General features: G+C 43.9%; 1 protein-coding gene across 3 annotated transcripts in view; it reads right to left on the bottom strand.

Moving 5' to 3' along the window:
* The window catches only part of XRN1 (5'-3' exoribonuclease 1), an 82564-nt gene extending 64462 nt beyond the window's left edge, over positions 1-18102 (bottom strand). For all 3 annotated transcript variants that reach the window (XM_054040055.1, XM_054040054.1, XM_054040053.1), the window contains exons 1-8: positions 17954-18102; positions 9002-9234; positions 6970-7067; positions 6553-6662; positions 6356-6466; positions 6038-6120; positions 2285-2372; positions 1189-1357 (exon numbers count right to left, since the gene is read on the bottom strand). In XM_054040055.1, coding sequence (XP_053896030.1) covers positions 1189-1357; positions 2285-2372; positions 6038-6120; positions 6356-6466; positions 6553-6662; positions 6970-7067; positions 9002-9234; positions 17954-18028 — 967 coding nt within the window. In that variant the 5' untranslated portion in view covers positions 18029-18102. The remainder of the gene's footprint in view (positions 1-1188; positions 1358-2284; positions 2373-6037; positions 6121-6355; positions 6467-6552; positions 6663-6969; positions 7068-9001; positions 9235-17953) is intronic.
* Positions 18103-19280: the final 1178 nt, after the last annotated feature.

Below are 19280 nucleotides of genomic sequence, written 5' to 3' on the forward strand. Positions count from 1 at the left end.
CCAAGCAGCGGAGACACTCAGCATGCGGATCACTCCTTGGCATGGAACGGCGAGCTGCGAGTGGACCTGTCGCTGCGTGCAGAACGGGGTAGAGAGCGGTCTTCAGAGTGAGAGCTGCCCCGTACCGGGGAGGCCTGTCGCGCACCCAGCAGCGTTTTGCCTTGAGACCAGGGGCCCGCCACCGGTGGCACCCCAGGCACCGGCAAGCTCAAAATGTCTCGAGCTGCCTGTAGAACCTCCGGCGTCGATGGGATCAGGACTGCAAGAGAGGTGCGTGTTGACGCTGCCGGGCTACTCCACTCAGCACAAGTCAGAGATTTCGAGCCCGGGGGGAACCAAGGGCTGCCCAACGCGGGACCAGCCTCTCCCCCTTCCTTCTCACGGCGCCGCTGCGAAGTCGAGCTCTTCCTTTGCTTCTTGGAAGGGGAGCGGTGCCGACTGGGGAAGGGGGCTTCGCTGCGCACCGACAATGCGGTGCCTGGCGCCGAGTCCGCTAGGCGTACCGAAGATGGAGCCAGCGCTGATTCCATGAAGAGAGCGCGAAGCCTGATGTCCCTCTCCTTCTTAGTTCGTGGCTTAAAAGACCTGCATATCTTGCAACGTTCACTCACGTGAGTTTCGCCCAAGCAGCGGAGACACTCAGCATGCGGATCACTCCTTGGCATGGAACGGCGACAGGAGTCGCACGACTTGAAGCCTGGGGCACAGGACATGCCCCGGGCCCACAATAACAACTGAAAAACTACTTTCTACGAGCTACTAATAACTAGCTAAAGGTACCCTAAGACCAACTGGAAAGGCTGCAGCAGAGCTGGAGCAAGAAGTTCCAACGCACCTTCACTGGCGGCAAGAAGGAACTGAGGGTGGGGGGAGCACGCGGCTCCCCTTATAGCGCGATATAGAGGCGCCACTCCGGGGGTCACAGCGGTGCTCCCCCCTTACGGGTACTGCTAAGGGAAAAACTTTCGGCACCGGTGCACATGGCGCGCATGCACACGTACTGTGGAATACACATGAGCAAGCACTCGAAGAAGAATTGACTAGCTCACACTTCAGCAAGTACTATCAAACAATATTGTTATACTAGTAAGGTCTATATAGTCAACACTTCAGTTTAACCTTTCCTTTGATTTCTGTTCCAGAACTGTAAGTATGTTTCTGTTTAAATATATTTTTAAAATTACTTACCTCCAAGTTCTGGCAGGATAGCCATATATGTTTTATAAAGTAGTGGCAGCGCATCATGATTAATATGTAAATGAGGTAGATGAGGAATAAAGTCATTGCCTACAAGAAACCCCATTAAGATCCAATCATCTATTATCCTTTCAATGTCATATTGAAAGGAAATCTTGTCCTAAAAAATAAGAAAAGCTTTATGATCAAGTTTGTATACAAAGTTTTAACGTCTTTTGCCCATGGTTCCATTAATACTGAAGGGTTAAAATCCATGTGCATGTTATATAACAACCTGGTATATGAATTATGCCAGCTCTTTTCCAGACCCAAAGTCCAGAGTTTGGTCTGGAGACCAGAGGCCTAGCTAATAGTGATCAGCTATGAGAAAGCTGGGGTAAACAAAATAACATTGCCTTTGCTAAGATCTGCTTGGTCAGTAGAAATGCTAGATGTTGAAGCAATAACTGAATAATTATGTTTCATCCAATGTTTCAAATTGAATAAAGAATCCCTGTTCCTATTGTGTTTCTCCTGAAGGGAAAACAGTCTTCCCACAGATCCAACCTTGAGTTTATGAAATATTGGCACATGTCACTATAATGATATGGCATCCTTCCACCTCCCTTCCAAGGGACCAATGCCCTGCCTTAAGCCATAAAGGAGACAATCTCTATTTTCATATGCTTTCACTGTTTCTTTGCTTTACCCCTAGACATGTACCTGTCAGACAATCAAAGGAGTTACTTCGTTCCTATGGACCCCAAATCAGAATTCAACATATATATTTTATACTAATAACATTTTATCAAAGTATTAATCAAATGTTAACTTGCTAACTTGAGACCATGGGCGGAGACATTGTTTAACCTTTTAACCATTGGCTATTGTGCTATCTTGTCTTGCTGCAAAACCTATCCCAGGGTGTGGAACTGCCTACCCTGTCACCTTCCTCCACCCATGGAAAATCTATATATTTCATTGTAATCAATTGATTGACAGTGTCTCTGAGCCTAATAAGCCAGGTGACACTCCGCCAGCGCTGTGTGTAATAAACCCCTATGCTTTGACCTCTACACGGTGTGGATTTATGTCCTTCAATACTTACTTTTACTGGTGAAAATTCATAGTCAATATATTCTCTCATTAATGACAAGTGCAGTAAGTGAAATGTGGTTTCTTCTGGGGCACATGCTCTGTAAATTATTCAAAACATGAAATCAACTATTTATAAATATTTCTGATGTATATAATAGTCCACTATAGTTATCCAAAAATAAGTACTCAGCTATTATGTATTTGGCTGCATTGCTAAAGATTATGATGTCTGAATACTTGTTGTCAGGAGCAAATAAATACTAATTGCATTTTACAAAGACACAAGGAAGAAAGGAGAGCAGCAAGATACGGACCCTGGACTTCAGAAAAGCAGACTTTGACTTCATCAGGGAACTGATGGGCAGGATCTCCTGGGAGAATAACATGAGGGGAAAGGAGTCCAGGAGAGCTGGCTGTATTTTAAAGAGTCCTTATTGAGGTTGCAGGAAAAAAACATCCCAATGTGTAGAAAGAACAGTAAATATGGCAGGCGACCAGCTTGGCTTAACAGTGAAATCCTTGCTGACCTTAAACGCAAAAAAGAAGCTGACAAGAAGTGGAAGACTGGACAAATGACCAGGGAGGAGTATAAAAATATTGCTCAGGCATGCAGGAATGAAATCAGGAAGGCCAAATCACACTTGGAGTTGCAGCTAGCAAGAAATGTTAAGAGTAACAAGAAGGGTTTCTTCAGGTATGTTAGCAACAAGAAGAAAGTCAAGGAAAGTGTGGGCCCCTTACTGAAGGAGGGAGGCAACATAGTAACAGAGGATGTGGAAAAAGCTAATGTACTCAATGATTTTTTTTGCCTCTGTCTTCATGAACAAGGTCAGCTCCCAGACTGCTGCACTGGGCAGCACAGTATGGGGAGAAGGTGACCAGCCCTCTGTGGAGAAAGAAGTGGTTCGGGACTATTTAGAAAAACTGGACGAGCACAAGTCCATGGGGCCGGATGCGCTGCATCCGAGGGTGCTAAAGGAGTTGGTGGATGTGATTGCAGAGCCATTGGCCATTATCTTTGAAAACTCATGGCGACTGAGGGAGGTCCTGGATGACTGGAAAAAGGCTAATGTAGTGCCCATCTTTAAAAAAGGGAAGGAGGATCCGGGGAACTTCAGGCCAGGCAGCCTCATCTCAGTCCCTGGAAAAATCATGGAGCAGGTCCTCAAGGAATCAATCCTGAAGCACTTAGAGGAGAGGAAAGTGATCAGGAACAGTCAGCATGGATTCACCAAGGGCAAGTCATGCCTGACTAACCTAATTGCCTTCTATGAGGAGATAACGGACTCTGTGGATGTGGGGAAAGCAGTGGATGTGTTATTCCTTGACTTTAGCAAAGCTTATGATACAGTCTCCCACAGTATTCTTGCCAGCAAGTTAAAGAAGTATGGGCTGGATGAATGGACTATAAGGTGGATAGAAAGCTGGCTAGATTGTCGGGCTCAACAGGTAGCGATCAACGGCTCCATGTCTAGTTGGCAGCCGGTTTCAAGTGGAGTGCCTCAGGGGTCGGTCCTGGGGCCGGTTTTGTTCAATATCTTCATTAATGATCTGGAGGATGACGTGGACTGCACTCTCAGCAAGTTTGCAGATGACACTAAACTGGGAGGAGTGGTAGATACGCTGGAGGGTAGGGATAGGATACAGAGGGACCTAGACAAATTAGAGGATTGGACCAAAGAAACCTGATGAGGTTAGGACGGAAGAATCCCACGCACTGTTACAGACTAGGGATTGAATGGCTAGGAAGCAGTTCTGTAGAAAAGGACCTAGGGGTTACAGTGGACGAGAAGCTGGATATGAGTTGACAGTGTGCCATTGTTGCCAAGAAGGCTAACAGCATTTTGGGCTGTATAAGTAGGGGCATTGCCAGCAGATCGAGGGACGTGATCATTCCCCTCTATTCGACATTGGTGAGGCCTCATCTGGAGTACTGTGTCCAGTTTTGGGCCCCACACTACAAGGAGGATGTGGAAAAATTGGAAAAAGAGTCCAACGGAGGGCAACAAAAATGACTGGGGGCTGGAACACATGACTTATGAGGAGAGGCTGAGGGAACTGGGATTGTTTAGTCTGCAGAAGAGAAGAATGAGGGGGGATTTGATAGCTGCTTTCAACTACCTGAAAGGGGGTTCCAAAGAGGATGGATCTAGACTGTTCTCAGTGGTACCTGATGACAGAACAAGGAGTAATGGTCTCAAGTTGCAGATGGGGAGGTTTAAGTTGGATATTAGGAAAAACTTTTTCACTAGGAGGGTGGTGAATGGGTTACCTAGGGAGGTGGTGGAATCTCCTTCCTTAGAGGTTTTTAAGGTCAGGCTTGACAAAGCCCTGGCTGGGAATTGGTCCTGCTTTGAGCAGGGGGTTGGACTAGATGACCTCCTGAGGTCCCTTCCAACCCTGATATTCTATGATTCTATTTTGGTTGGGCTTTGGGCTTGTTTGGTCTCCTTCCTCTGTCATATCAGAAATGACTACAGAAGGAAATGGGATGCTGGACAGGGTGGGCTGGTACTCTAAGACTGCACCAAGCATTCTCTCTCGGGTGCTAATCTGGGTGATTCTTGCTCGCATGCTCAGGGTCTAACTGATCATCATATGTAGGGTCAAGAAGGAATTTTCCCCCAGACCAGTTTGGCAGTGATCTCTGGGGTTTTTCTCCTTCCTCTGCAGCATGGGTGCAGGTCACTTGCTGGGATCATCTGGATATAGCCCACTTAATCAATTCTGTATCTTTGTGGGGACCTTGGTGCACCTCAGTCCCTCCTATTCTCTGCTTGTGATACACAACTGTTTAGACTCCTATGGGCTGTAATACCTTGGTTTCATTTTGGTTGCTGGGTTTAGTGTGTGAGTGCTGGAGCCTGTGATATACAGGAGGTCAGACTAGATGATCTGGGGTCCCTTCTGGCCTTAAACTTTATAAAGCATGGTCCAGTCCTTTTGCACTGGAATTTATTTTGGGTTCTTGGCTAGAGCACATCAACAAGAGCTATGTATCTCTTTAGGTACTTACATGGCTCTCATTACCATAGTATCTGAGAGCTTTCCTATACATACAAGATAGCATGCTCTCTCTCTCTCTCTCTCCAGCCCACCCCACCACCAAGAAGTTTAGGATCTGTTTACACGGGGATAGTGATCAGAATAGCTTCCCGTGTGGATACTTTAATACCAGAAGAAGGGGCCTTCTTCTGATTTACCTTTACCTGTAGATTAAAGGAAATTGGGAAAAGGTATTCCTATACTCTGGAATAAGAATGTCCAGAGGGGAGCTATTCTGGAATAGTTTACTTCTCAATTGCCATTCTGGTCAATTTCCCCATGTAGATAAGTCCTTAGTGTTTTGTTTTGTTTTTTTAAATGAATGAATCTATAAGAACAAGAACAATCTATTGTGGGAAATAGTATCAGTATAGTATGAGCTGCCTGACCTAGGCAACGAAGCCAGAGGCACAATGTGATGCGCTATAGCTCTCAGGATTTTCTAGCAGTTCAGTTGATATTAGGTTCCACAAGCACCAAATTGCAGACTTTTCTTCTATTTGCTCATTCAGGCAAATAGAAAATATGTATATTAACAAATATTAATATTTATAAAATAAATTTATATGAATGTACAATATTCATCCATAGTCAAATTAAAATACCACAATTACCTGACTGATTAAATATGCAGTCATTTAAAGAAAATATTCTAAGCAACCCTTCATCTTTTAGATCTCCTTTCTTCCTATAAATAAGATTTTTAGAAGCAGTTTACCTCTGGGATTTTTTGCCGCCAAACCTGACTTCTTCTCTTAAAAGTGAGAAATGTGACTCATGACTTGTTAATCCAAGCATAATCTGTGGAAATAAGAGATTAAGAAGGGGTTTTATTATTATTCAAGAAGTGACCAGTGTCAGAATATTTCCATGTTCCGTGGTTCCTCATTGTAAATTTTTGGTTTGCCATAAATGTCAAGTTTTTTGTTTAATAATGTATTATAGTCATATATTCCAACAAAATATTGAATAGATGCCCAAGTCACACACATAATAGCCTTTTGTCATTATGAGTATAAAATATATTTGCACATACCAAGTCAGCATCTAAACCATATAGACAATGTCTTGTGTTTGGATCGTAATCAGGCTTTGTTTTCTCTGATCGGATAAATTCCATAATTTTATGCTCTCCTTCACCTGGTGTCTAAATGCAAAGAAAAAACAATTCAGTAAACACTATTCTGAAAATACTATTTAAAAAAAAAAAATCAGTAATATAAACACAATAACCTCGTGGCCTGATAAGTAGACAGTTACGCCATGCCAGGATTTGTCTGTGGAAATCTTCATATTTACAAAATACTTCAGATGTTCGTGCAACCTGGCCATGAAATCAGTCCCTAGTAACAGAAATCTACAAGTTACATCTTCTGATACATTGGAATTTTGAATAATTCTTAAAATGACATTTATACATTTATGAGGGATATTAGCGATTAGTGATAGAAAAAACAATTCATTTTTGCAAAGTGTGGAAGGTGGAGTACTTTTGAAGAGTTTTCGGGTTTTAAATATTAAATTTGGCTGGGATTTTCAAAAGTGCCCAAGTGATTTAGCAGAACAAATCCTATTGAAAAATCAGATGACAGAAAGGCAAAATGATTAAACACAGCAATTCTCCTGTAAATAACCAGCACATTTTCCTACCTGGTGTAATACAATTGGAGTCAAACCTGGCTTCTGTAGGGAGAACGTCTCCTTTTTCTAAAGCCTTCTTTATTTTGTCCTCTGCTTCTTTTGCTGACCTAAAAAAAACATTGAATTTTACAGCATTGTATGTATACTATTTTTTTCCTCAAAAAATTAAATATAGAGTTCCTTCTTAAAATAAATTAAAAGGGAAATGTAATTCTTAGTCAGTCTTTTAATTTTGTTTTTAGTGCACATAGAAAATAAAGAAGCTGTTTTGAATTTTCTACAGCAAGGATAAAATGTATGCTGCACATATACTAGTAATATATACAGGGCTGAGAAGACCATTTGGGGGCCAATGGGAGGAAAAGAGAACCAGCTGGCAGCAGATAAATGGCAAGTGTCAAAATACTGACTAAGCTAATCTTTCCCCCCTCAGAATTAAAGGACATAGAAGAGAAAATAATTTGTGGACAATCTCTTCATTTTTATCTTGATGCTTTCCTCCCCACTCCCACCTGTTTTCCTTCACTTTTCCCCTGATATTGTTCTATCCTTTTTTAATGTTTTAATTTTTCTTTAAAACCCTCTGGCTTTCTTATTTGTTCTTTTCACATTTATTTTTTATCCACAATTATTCTCTCTCATCTCCTCCTCAACCCCATGCCAATCTTGCCTATTGCCCCACCAGTTGTTTTTCTTGTCCTCCCGATGGTCCCCAAATGGTCTCCTCACATCTCCAAACCTCTGGCTTCCTTCCTTACCCTGCTAGTGACAACAGTAAGAGGCAAGTGAAACCTGAAGAGAAACAGTCTACAGTGAATGGAACTCCCCATAGCACCCACTGGTGAAGAAAAGGAAGTACTGTAGCATCAGTTGTTCAGAACAAAAAGAGGAAATGGCCAGCCCTATCTCCAACTTCCAATATGCCCTGTCAATGTGGCTGCTGTCCCCAAAGTTCACAAAAGCTGCTACGGCAAGCAGTAAACATCAAGATTTTAATGATCTTTACTGTATATGATCTAGATGTAAACTACATTATTTAGCTAGTCTGATGGCCAATGTTACTAGAGTCTAGAATTTTATTAGTTCTCAAACCTCAGTCTCTTTCCCTCCTCCACACTGGCTGTCAAGGAAAACTTCACTATATACAGTGACCACAAAGGCTTCTTTAAGATGGCATTCACAGATTCCAAAAGCAGCCCAATTACTGCTTCTTTGTACAGTGATAAACTGGAATATGTAGATTTATAGAAAAACAGTCTTAAAGATGGAAAAAGAAGCAGCACCTATAACTTCTGTTCCCAAAAGATACATGCTGTGCTAGATCACCATTCTTGGGTCCATGCTCCTTTGAATGACCAAGTCACAAATTTTACAAACTAGAAGTTCTAAGCCAGGGGTTCTCAAACTGGGGGTCGGGACCCCAAAGTGGGTCACAATCCCATTTTAATGGGGTCACCAGGACTGGTGTTAGATTTGCTGGGGCTTGGGGCTGAAGCAAAAGCCCGAGCCCCACCGCCTGGGGCCAAAGCTGAAGTTTGAGAGCTTTAGCCATGGGTGGTGGGGCTCAGGCTTTGGCTTCAGCCCTGGGCAACGGAGATCAGGTTACAGGCCCCCACCCAAGGCAGTGGGGTTCGGGCTTTGCTCCCCCTCCTGGGGTCGTGCAGTAATTTTTGTTGTCAGAAGGGGGTCGCAGTGCAATGAAGTTGGAGAACCCCTGTTCTAAGCCATTGGTTCCAATAGGAGATGATTTATACTAGCCTCTGCAGTGCTGTGCAAACTGCAAGTTCGCTTCAAAAGCAAAAGATGAAAAGTACTCCCTGGTATACAGGTTTTTTTCAAATGCACTGGCAAAAAATCCTCAGTTCTGATTTATGACTGCCCAGTTATTATTTAACAAAATCCAAACAATGCTATAGTCAAAAGCATCATCATTTAAAACTATGTATTTAATACTTATTTCAATTTGTAAATTTAAAAAAAATCTCATAAAAATGTGCTGTCCTATGGATTTATAAACAAGGCAACATTAAAATGTTTTCACCTAAAACGTCTCCCACGCTGCTGGTTCATTTTTGCTCTTGGAGCCACTCCATCAACTGCCATGAAGAAAACCTTTCTTGGTTTAATAATGCGAAATAATACTTCCAAGTAGTGAAAAATATCAGCAAAGATCTTATCATCTGAGATTCTGAAGTGAACATCGTCATCATTAGGGTGTGAACACTGATGGATGATACCATTCATATCCAGATACAAGTTGTCAAATTCTGGAATCTAGAAAAAAGTCACATATAATATTAGGATATCAAGTTATGTTAGTACTGTTAACAGCACCTATCAATCACAGACCTAGAAAAGGTTCCCTTTCTTCAGTGATAGCTGAAACAATAGAAGCTGCCCTCCAAGGCAGGAAAAGCACAGCAGGACCTGAGCTGTGTGAGCCAAGGCATTTTCCTGGGGACTGATTGTAAAAATAGGGGCTAGGGCATTGATTGGGTCCAGCGGACTGTATCAGAAGGAAAAAGCTGCCAGAAAACCAGCAGACAATGAAAGATATGTAGAGACCATGGCCTTGAGTAGGGAGCAGAGACAGAATTCCTTGGGGTTCAGGACTCTCTGGAAAAGGCAGGCTTTCAAAATGTGAGCAAAGAAGCTGTCTGCCATTTGTTCCTACTATTTCCAGGAAAATGGCACTTTGTGTACATTCTTTGTAAATAAACAGAATTGCACCAGAGAAATATCTTGCTCGTATAAATAATGCAGCACGGCTCCAAATATTGGATAACTGTTTGGACCAAAGGGCAACAGTACCATCATATTTTTGTCCAAAAAACATAATACAGACAAGGCCAGTTAGTTAGAAAACATATACCCATTCTGTACACATATCTACTGCTTGATTTGTAAGTACTCCTAATCATAAGTACTCCTGGCAGTTTCAGTAGGACAGTTTCCTCACTTCCTGTGATGACCTGTTGTGTTGTTGCTGAACCATCCTCTCACCTGGGCCAAATAACTTGTGGGGCAGGGGTCGGCAACCTACGGCACACGTGCCAAACATGGCACGTAAGCCAATTTTGAGTAGCACGCTGCTGCCTGCCGCCATCCCGGCCCCCAGCCCCACTCAGCCCCCCCCCCCCCACCGCTCTCCCCTGCAGGAGGCAGAAGCTTGGTCCTGCCGCAGCCAAGCTTCCCCCTTCCCCCGCTTCTTCCCCCAGCGTAGTGCTTTCCTGCCCCTCCTCCTCTCCTTCCCTGCGCCGATCAGCTGATGGCCCTTGTGAGGGAGAGGGGGATGAGTGGCAGCGTGCTCGCTTCTCTGTAGAGGAGGCAGAGAAGCGGTAGGGAGGGGACCCTGGGGAAGGGAGTGGAACAGGGCATATCCCTTCCAGCACCCTGCCATGAGCCGCTCAGCCTTCTGCCCTACACCCCCCAACACACACACCCAGCCCTCTGCCCTGACCCCCCCCACACCCGCACTGCCCTCTGCCCTGACCCCTGAACCCCCTACACACACCCAGCTCTCTGCCCTGACCCCTGAACCCCTCCACACCCCCACTGCCCTCTGCCCTGACCCCCACAGCCCCCATCCCTCTGCCCTCACCCCGAACCCCCCCCACACCTCCAGACTTCTGCCCTGCACCCCCCCACACCCTCACCCCTCTGTCCTGACCTCTGAACCCCCCCCCACACCCCCAGCCCTCTGCCCTGACCCCTGAACCCCCCTAGGTCTGGGGTCCCGGCTGCCAGCCCCTTGCCAGCCGGCGTCCCAGCTGCAGGCCCCGCTCAGCCCGCTGCCGTCCTAGGTGAACAGAACCCCAGGCTGGCAGCCTAAGATCAGCATTTTAATTTAATTTTAAATGAAGCTTCTTAAACATTTTGAAAACCTTGTTTACTTTACATACAATAGTTTAGTTATATAATATAGACTTATAGAGAGAGACCTTCTAAAAAACGTTAAAATGTATTACCGGCACGCAAAACCTTAAATTAAAGTGAATAAATGAAGACTCGGCACACCACTTCTGAAAGGTTGCCTACCCCTGTTCTAGGGGAAAGTTTCTGGGTTTGCGTTTATAATCCAGAATACTAGATTTAGGGGAAGCAGAGTACTGGGGAGCATGGAGGAAAGGAAGAGGTAGAGGCAGGTTTAAGACAGAGGTAATACATCTCTAATCTCTAGCAATATCTAGTGTCTTGTTGGATATGGAGCTCAATCTGCAATGTATAAGAATGCAGCTGATGTATGGTGCTCACTAATTATTTTTCTGCACTTCCTGGAATGGCATTTAGTTTCTCTAATAAAGGAACTAATTTTGTGGTCTGAATAAAACTGCACGCCCAAAGTCCATCACATCCACACAGACACCAGCTCTCTAGTCCCAAGGGATGGTGCATTCTAAAAAGCTGCAAATCCTTGGTGATCCACATGCCCTTTTCACATGAAGCAGAACATATGGAAGGGTAGCAGATGACATTTTCTACATATGAAGATGCATGCTGTGATGAAATTTATAAATAATCATCTATGTTTTACATAGAAAATGCCCTTTATGCCCTCTCTCTTCTATCACGTTTTCTGCAAGAGCAAACAGAAGAAGAAACAACGTAGCCCTGTCCAGTAGTGCCCCCTCCCCCTTCCTCTCCTTCAAACAAAACAAACCCTTGCTTGTTTCTTCAGTATTTGAGTAGCTGGCCCAATATTTTACATCATTCTAATATTCTCACTTATGAACTCTTCTGAATATAAGAGAACCACAGAGAAAAAGTATGTCTCACCTTCACATGTATTTAAACTGTTTGCGTATAAATCCTAGTATTTTGAAATTGTTAAAAGAACAGGAATACTTGTGGCACCTTAGAGACTAACAAATTTATTAGAGCATAAGCTTTCGTGGGCTACAGCCCACTTCTTTGGATACATATAGAATGCATATAGCAGTCAATCTGTTTTTTCACTTCAGCAGGTGGGTATTGTAGTTTTAAGAATGCTTGATAGAGATCTTGTAGGTGCTTAAAACTACAATACCCACCTGCTGAAGTGAAAAAACAGATTGATAGAGCCAGACGAGTACCCAGAAGTCACCTCCTACAAGAAAGGCCCAACAAAGAAAATAACAGAATGCCACTAGCTGTCACCTTCAGCCCCCAACTAAAACCTCTCCAGCGCATCATCAAAGATCTACAACCTATCCTGAAAGATGATCCCTCACTCTCACAGATCTTGGCAGACAGACCTGTCCTCGCTTACAGACAACCCCCCAACCTGAAGCAAATACTCACCAGCAACCACACATCACTGAACAAGAACACTGACCCAGGAACCTATCCTTGTAACAAAGCCCGATGCCAACTCTGTCCACATATCTATTCAAGTGACATCATCATAGGACCTAATCACATCAGCCATACCATCAGGGGCTCGTTCACCTGCACATCTACCAATGTAATATATGTCATCATGTGCCAGCAATGCCTCTCTGCCATGTACATTGGCCAAACCGGACATTCTCTACGCAAAAGAATTAATGGACACAAATCTGACATCAGGAATCATAATACTCAAAAACCAGCGGGAGAACACTTTAACCTGTCTGGCCATTCAATGACAGACCTGCGGGTGGCTATTTTACAACAGAAAAACTTCAAAAACAGACTCCAAAGAGAGACTGCTGAGCTGGAATTGATATGCAAACTAGATACAATCAATTTAGGATTGAATAAGGACTGGGAATGGCTGAGCTATTACAAACATTGAATCTATCTCCCCTTGTAAGTATTCTCACACTTCTTATCAAACTGTCTGTACTGGGCTATCTTGATTATCACTTCAAAAGTTTTTTTTCTCTGACTTGATTGGCCTCTCAGAGTTGGTAAGACAACTCCCACCTGTTCTTGCTCTCTGTATGTGTGTATATATATCTCCTCAATATATGTTCCATTCTATATGCGAAGAAGTGGGCTGTAGCCCACGAAAGCTTATGCGCTAATAAATTTGTTAGTCTCTAAGGTGCCACAAGTACTCCTGTTCTTTTTGCGGATACAGACTAACACGGCTGCTACTCTGAAACCTGAATTTGTTAAATTTCTTTGCTTTCAGATCTAAAATTGAACATTAATCTCTGATAAACATCACCAAACCTGCTTTAGTTTCCCATAGTAATTCCTTCCATACTACCACTGTTCTGGCCCGATTCTCTCCTCTCTTACCCACATTTTACATTAATATTACTCCTTCAACTTCAACAGAATTGCTCCCGACTGACACCAGAAAGAGAAGAGAATCAGGCCTTCATGTTTAATGGTTTCTATCTGCATGCAATACCTGCTCATTCTCTATTAAAATACTGTACACACTGGATAGCAAGTAGACTAGCATGTTGCTGGACTGTAGCAAATATAAAATAGTGAAACATGTCCAGTCTGAATTCAGTTTCATAATAGTCTTTGTAATTAAATGTTAGTATACAAATTATCCTGCACCTTTATGCAATGAAGATAAATAGTGGGAAGAAAACTTTATAATATTAATTTAGGCAAACATGTATTTGTACAATGTGTAAAGACAAAAATGTGAATAGTTCCAAGAAATAAACAGAACAGTTTCTCCTTGTAGTGATTAACTGAATGGGAAAAAAAAAAATCACACCGTACTTGCCAATTATTTAAAAGATATGCAGAATATGCCCTTCTTCCAACAACTATGGAAAATGATGATATAGTTAACATGACATCATTCTGCCTCCTACAGAATGTTTTTAGTTTGAGAGTTCAAAAGGAAGTAGCAGTAATAAAACCAAAATCAAATAACTAACACTAAAAATTTTATTGCTCTGATGGTAAAAGAGGATAAAATAAATTTTATGAGTCAATTAGATTTCGGAGGTATTACTAAGTCAACCTGTCCACACTTGGTAATGCATAATGCCTCAGCAAATTCAATACAGAGAGCACCAAATTATTGATTACTAAAGCCCTAAATGTTCTGGTCATCAAAAATTAATGCTCCATCTTGCTCCAGTTCTTGACTTTGCACTCAGCCAACTGATCACCAGAAACTGTCAATCTGTAGAAGGCACCTCCCCTTCCGGTTCCACAAAATAGACCAAGGGTGAACATTTCATAAATCAGTCTTTCTGCCAGATTCAAAAAGATCAAAACATAGTCTCTCTGGATATATAAGGAATTCTGGGGGTACTAAAAGTTAATTTTCTTTCCTTGAACGCATGGAATTATCTCTTGGTTGAATGATGGATAAAATACTCAGAGTTTTCCTTTATTCCTACTTTTTTCCATGTAAAGAGCCTTAAGATTGGTGGTAAAGTTATATAGAATCAATCAGCCTATGAAAGTTGACCCCCACAAAGAATCAATCTCCTAACCCTACAAAAAAGCCCACGGAGTCTCGAATTGCTGACATCAACAAGGCTCCCCAGGCTGTAAAGGACTGTATTCCCACAACCAACTTTATGCTGTGATGGTGCTTTGCAGACTGGCTCCACAAAGGAAGGGGTGGGTGAGCAAGTAGGTTAATACTAGTCCCTTTCCCTATTCCATCTGGTTCTGCTAGCAGTGGCTGCTGCTGAGTTTCTATTCTAGGAGGACACTAGGGACTTCATAAAGCATATCAGATGATAAATTCTACACACTGATATGAATATGAATAAACGTAGTAATTAAGAGCACTGAGTAAAGAAGAGCGCTGCTTCTTTTTGTTCAGCGAGACTATAGTTAAAAGCAACATCCCTGACCCTGGAAAAAAAAGTGGTACAAAAATTAGTTATAAATAACCAGAATGACTGTGTAGATACACGGGGCACTGTGCTAACATTTCAGAGTTCAAGCATTGGCTTATAAAAACATTTTTTTATCTACCTCAGACAGAGCCTCTCTTTCACACAGAACATGTCAACTAACACATTTTAACAGTACTTTTTAGGTGTTGTCTCGACCAGGATTTGAAGGTATGAGGTTAGCACATGTTAGCTAACACAGTAACAAGTTCTTTAAGTCTAGTACAGACAAGGCACTGTATATTTTCAAAGGCTGCTCGCTGGTTATATTAAAAGCCCATTCTAACGATACACTTTTTATCCTACTGTTTCAAAGAAACAACTTAACAGTACAGCCCCAAAGAAGGCATAACTACATGGTTTTCTGCTTAAAAGCAGACTACTCTAAGTGCTCTAAAATCCACCACATGCTTACTTGGATTGTCTTGAAATTTGCTATACCTCGGGGTTCCTAAAAGTTTCCTAGTTCACGTTAATGTAGTCCTCTTCAAACAGGACTACATTAATGTGAACCAGGAACCTCTTAGTTCGTGCCCGCAACACCTAAACAGAGGAGTTACAGAGCAGTACTTTGGTGCACATTCCTATTCAGACCTCCATAGTCTAAACTGCATGGCTGTGTAGACATAGCTGAAGTCTCTACTAATCACTCAACTGATCTCAATTACTTGGCGTACTTCTTAGCTAATGCATAGCATTCAATGTTCCTTTGGGGAAGCAATACTGAAAAAGTTATTAATCTTAGAGTCTGTATCTACAGGTCAGCTTGTGCTCAATTGCTGAACCAAAGAGACTGAAATGCGCATATGTAGCAAGACTCTGTCAACAGCCAGAGAATTTTTTGGCAATCTGTTGTCACAGTAACTGGATGACTCAAGTGGACATGCTGTGACCATTAAACCCATGCACAGCTGAATGTGATCCCTATCCATGGCAGCTTTCTGAGAATGTGTGTTGTACATGTTCCTTGCTCTTTGCCTGCATTCAGCAGGGAGCTTATTTTGGAATTTTTGTCCTGAGACCAAAATTTCTTGTTTAAGTGCAATATTTTAGTGTGCTTTAATGTTCATGTAGTTTTAAAAAGCAGTTTTCTAAGAGGCTTGTCCCACATTGGGAATGCAACTTTATTTTAAAAGGCATTTTAAACCATTTTTAAGTAAAAGATTCACTTACACTAGGCTATGTTAAGGAACTACTTTAAGAACAATGTTGAATTTTAAACTTTGTTTGGTTCTGTCTACACTTTCTGGCTAAACTATGTTAGAAATTGGTATAGTCAGAACCACATTTAAATGAGGAGAGTCTTACGTGTTAAACAATTATGATGCAATAGAAATCAAGGGCCTTGAGTGTACATACATTTGCTCCATGTGGAAGCCAGGTTCAGTTTAATTGAAACCTGTTATTAATCGATGACTTAAGCGAAACTAAAATAAAGCCAGGTCTACACCTAAAAGTTTTGTGGGCATGCTATCAAAAGGCCTAGCATAGACAGTTATACTGATAAAAATAGGGTGCTTTAGCCAATATAGCCTATTTTGCTCACTGAACTGGAATAAACTATACCAGCAGAAGTACTCTTTGGTGGTATAGTTGTATCTACACTAGAAGGGTTTTGCCAGTATAGCTAAACGAGAAAAGTTTTTTTAATTGTAGACAGCCTCATAAAAACCAAAATAAGAGTGTCTATAAAGCCTTCCGAACTGGTTTAACTAAACAGTTTAAAATCACACCTTATGTTAAGTTGGTGCAACTCTGGGCAGATAAAGTCAAAATGAACAAACAGTTGACTGGGAGTATGATAAACCATCGTTAACAAACACTGTTTTATGCTTTCAACCCCCTCTGAGCATCCAGCATAGACTCTGGTAATTTCGAAGACTAGGATATTACTGCCCCTTTATCTAGGGCAGTGAATCTCAACCTGTGGCCCAACCAGCACACAACTTCAGCCCATGTGACATTCTCAGGGCCATACAGGTAGTATATATATTGTGTGGATATGGCCCATATAACACAGAGAGCTGCATATGCAGCCCTAAATGATAAAAATGTTGAGAACCACTGATCTAGGACAAGAGATTAGTAGTTTAATTGTCCTTTCATCTTTGAAAGTCTTCTTTTCTGTTTTCCATTCTTTCCTCTTCCTAACTACTTAGGGTTTGTCTACTTGGGGAATTATTCCAGAATAGCTATTCCTGATTAGCTCCATGTGTGGATACTCCTTTTCCAGAATAAGAATGCCTTATTCTGAATTAGTTTAACATGATTTGGAATAAAGCACTCTTATTCCAGAATAAATGCATCCAGACATAGAGCTAATCAGGAATAGTTAATCTGCTTTAAATTCCTACCTTATTCTGAACTAATTTAAATGCATAGACAAGCCCTCCACCCACTAACTATATGATTTTCAACCTCTCTTTAAATTACTTTAAAATAATATGTAGCTATTCTAATAAACATCAACATGCTGACTACAGCAATATATGTCCACGTTTCCTAATCATATAATATTTAGATGTCTACTTTATTTACTTTTAGACCACCCTCAATTACTTACATAGAAGCAGAGTTGGACCAAGGCTAAGCACTTTAAAAAACCCCACCATGACGTTATCTTCTACATCAAAGCAATGCTGTCAAGCAAAACAGCTACATTCTATCTTTTGAAAGGCGCCTTCCAAACGTACCTAGAGGGGTTGCTGGTGAAGCTAGTGGGGGTTGCTGGCAAGTTTATTATGCCGTATTATAAAAGGCCAAACTAAGAAGCGGCTGAGCTAGACCTAGACGTGTTCCGGGAAAGAAAAATAAATCAACGAACATAAGCGGGAAGGCGACTAGGAGGCACTGCTCTCCCCATAACGGCAGGGCTGGCACCAGCCCCAGCCTCCCAGCAGCTGTGTTTGCGGAGGCGTGTCAGCGGGGCCCGCCTCAGAGCTCGCTCCCTGGCACCGTGGCCTGCGGGGAACCCTCGGGAGCGGCCTAGCTCCTCACAGGGACGAGGCAGGTCAGCGCAGCAACAGAGAGCCGGGCACGGGCCCGGAGCCGTTAGCGGTGCCGGGCCCGCGCTGGCTCCCGGCCGCCCTCCGCTGTGAGCTGGCTGCGGCGAAGCACTGGGACACCCTCCCGTACCCGGAGAGCGGCGGGGACAAGGCGGGTGCGCATCCCCCAGCCCGCTACCCCCGGCCCAGCGCGCTCACCTGATGCTCCTTCAGCACCTGGCTGAGGCAGGGATACCGCTCCGAGACCCACCGGTAGAACTTGGGTACCCCCATGGCCGCCGCCTACCCCAGCCCGACCGGACCCAAACAGCCCTTCCCCCACAACTGGCTTCCTTCCGGCGCGTCCTACTGACAGCCAGGCCGCCCAGCCACCACAGAGAGCGGCGCAGAGCGGCTCTACCCCACCCATAGAGACTGAGGCAGGGCAGAGATAGAGCGTCTTTCCTCATAACCTTCTCTCCCCCGCCGACGCTGGGGCTGCGCTGCGGGCAGGTGCAGGTGCTCGCTCCCTCCCCCCACCCGCAGGGAGACGAGCCAGCGCAGTACACCGGCCGGGCGCCCCCGACTCTCGTGAGTGACCCCGCTCTGAATGTGCCGGGGCGTCCTCCGCGCTGGGATAGCGCAGACCTGCCGGGGTTAGCCCGTTCGGGGCGGCAAGGGGCCACCTCGTCAGTGAGAGACCCTGTCCTCTCTACCTCGACCGCCCGTGTAGTAGCCCAAACTCAGACTGCTCCCTGGCAGAATTTCCTGTGCCACTACACCGGCGCTGCGGTTAGTGAGTCGCAAAGGTGAGGTATGGACATGTGAGGTATGGACATCTGTCCACCAGCAGCTGGGCACAAGCATATCCACCAGCAGGCACAAGTTTCAGGGCCGCCCAGAGGTGGGGGCAAGTGGAGCAATTTGCCCCAGGCCCCCTAGGGGCTCAAGCGAGCCCTGGCCCATCAGCCATCCGGGTCTTCGGCATTATTTCGGCGGCAGGGGGGGCCCTTCAGTCGCTCCGGGTCTTCGGTGGCGGGTCCTTCAGTGCTGCCGAAGACATGGAGCGACTGAAGGCCCCCCCGCCGCCGAAATGCTGCCAAAGACCCGGACTGCCACTGGGTGAGTACAAGTGCCACAGGTCCCCTGCTTTGCCCCAGACCCCCTAAATCCTCTGGGCGGCCCTGACAAGTTTGGGTCCATAAGCGGGCAAGGCTCTTTAGCGGCCCATAGCAAGACATCAGCCTAGCGCTGCCAAAGGTACAATGATCTATGTGAGCCTCGCAAAACTGGTATGAAAATGTACAAACCCACGTGCCATTCATCCACCTTCCCCTATAATGCTTGTACAAAACCAAACCCCACTCACCCTGGTTGAGTGGAGCTTGCCTATGCTAGGGAAACACCTGAAACTGTTCCCCTGCTTAACAAAGGCCTAAGCAATGCTAAGAGCTCAGCTGCAGGTAACTCAATGGCTACAACTGCTTGGCTCAGCACCATGCTATATAACCCTGCTGGGAAAAGAGCTAATAAACAGGATGCTGAA

The sequence above is a fragment of the Malaclemys terrapin genome, chromosome 9 (assembly GCF_027887155.1).
Source record: "Malaclemys terrapin pileata isolate rMalTer1 chromosome 9, rMalTer1.hap1, whole genome shotgun sequence".
NCBI classification, from domain to species: Eukaryota; Metazoa; Chordata; order Testudines; family Emydidae; genus Malaclemys; species Malaclemys terrapin.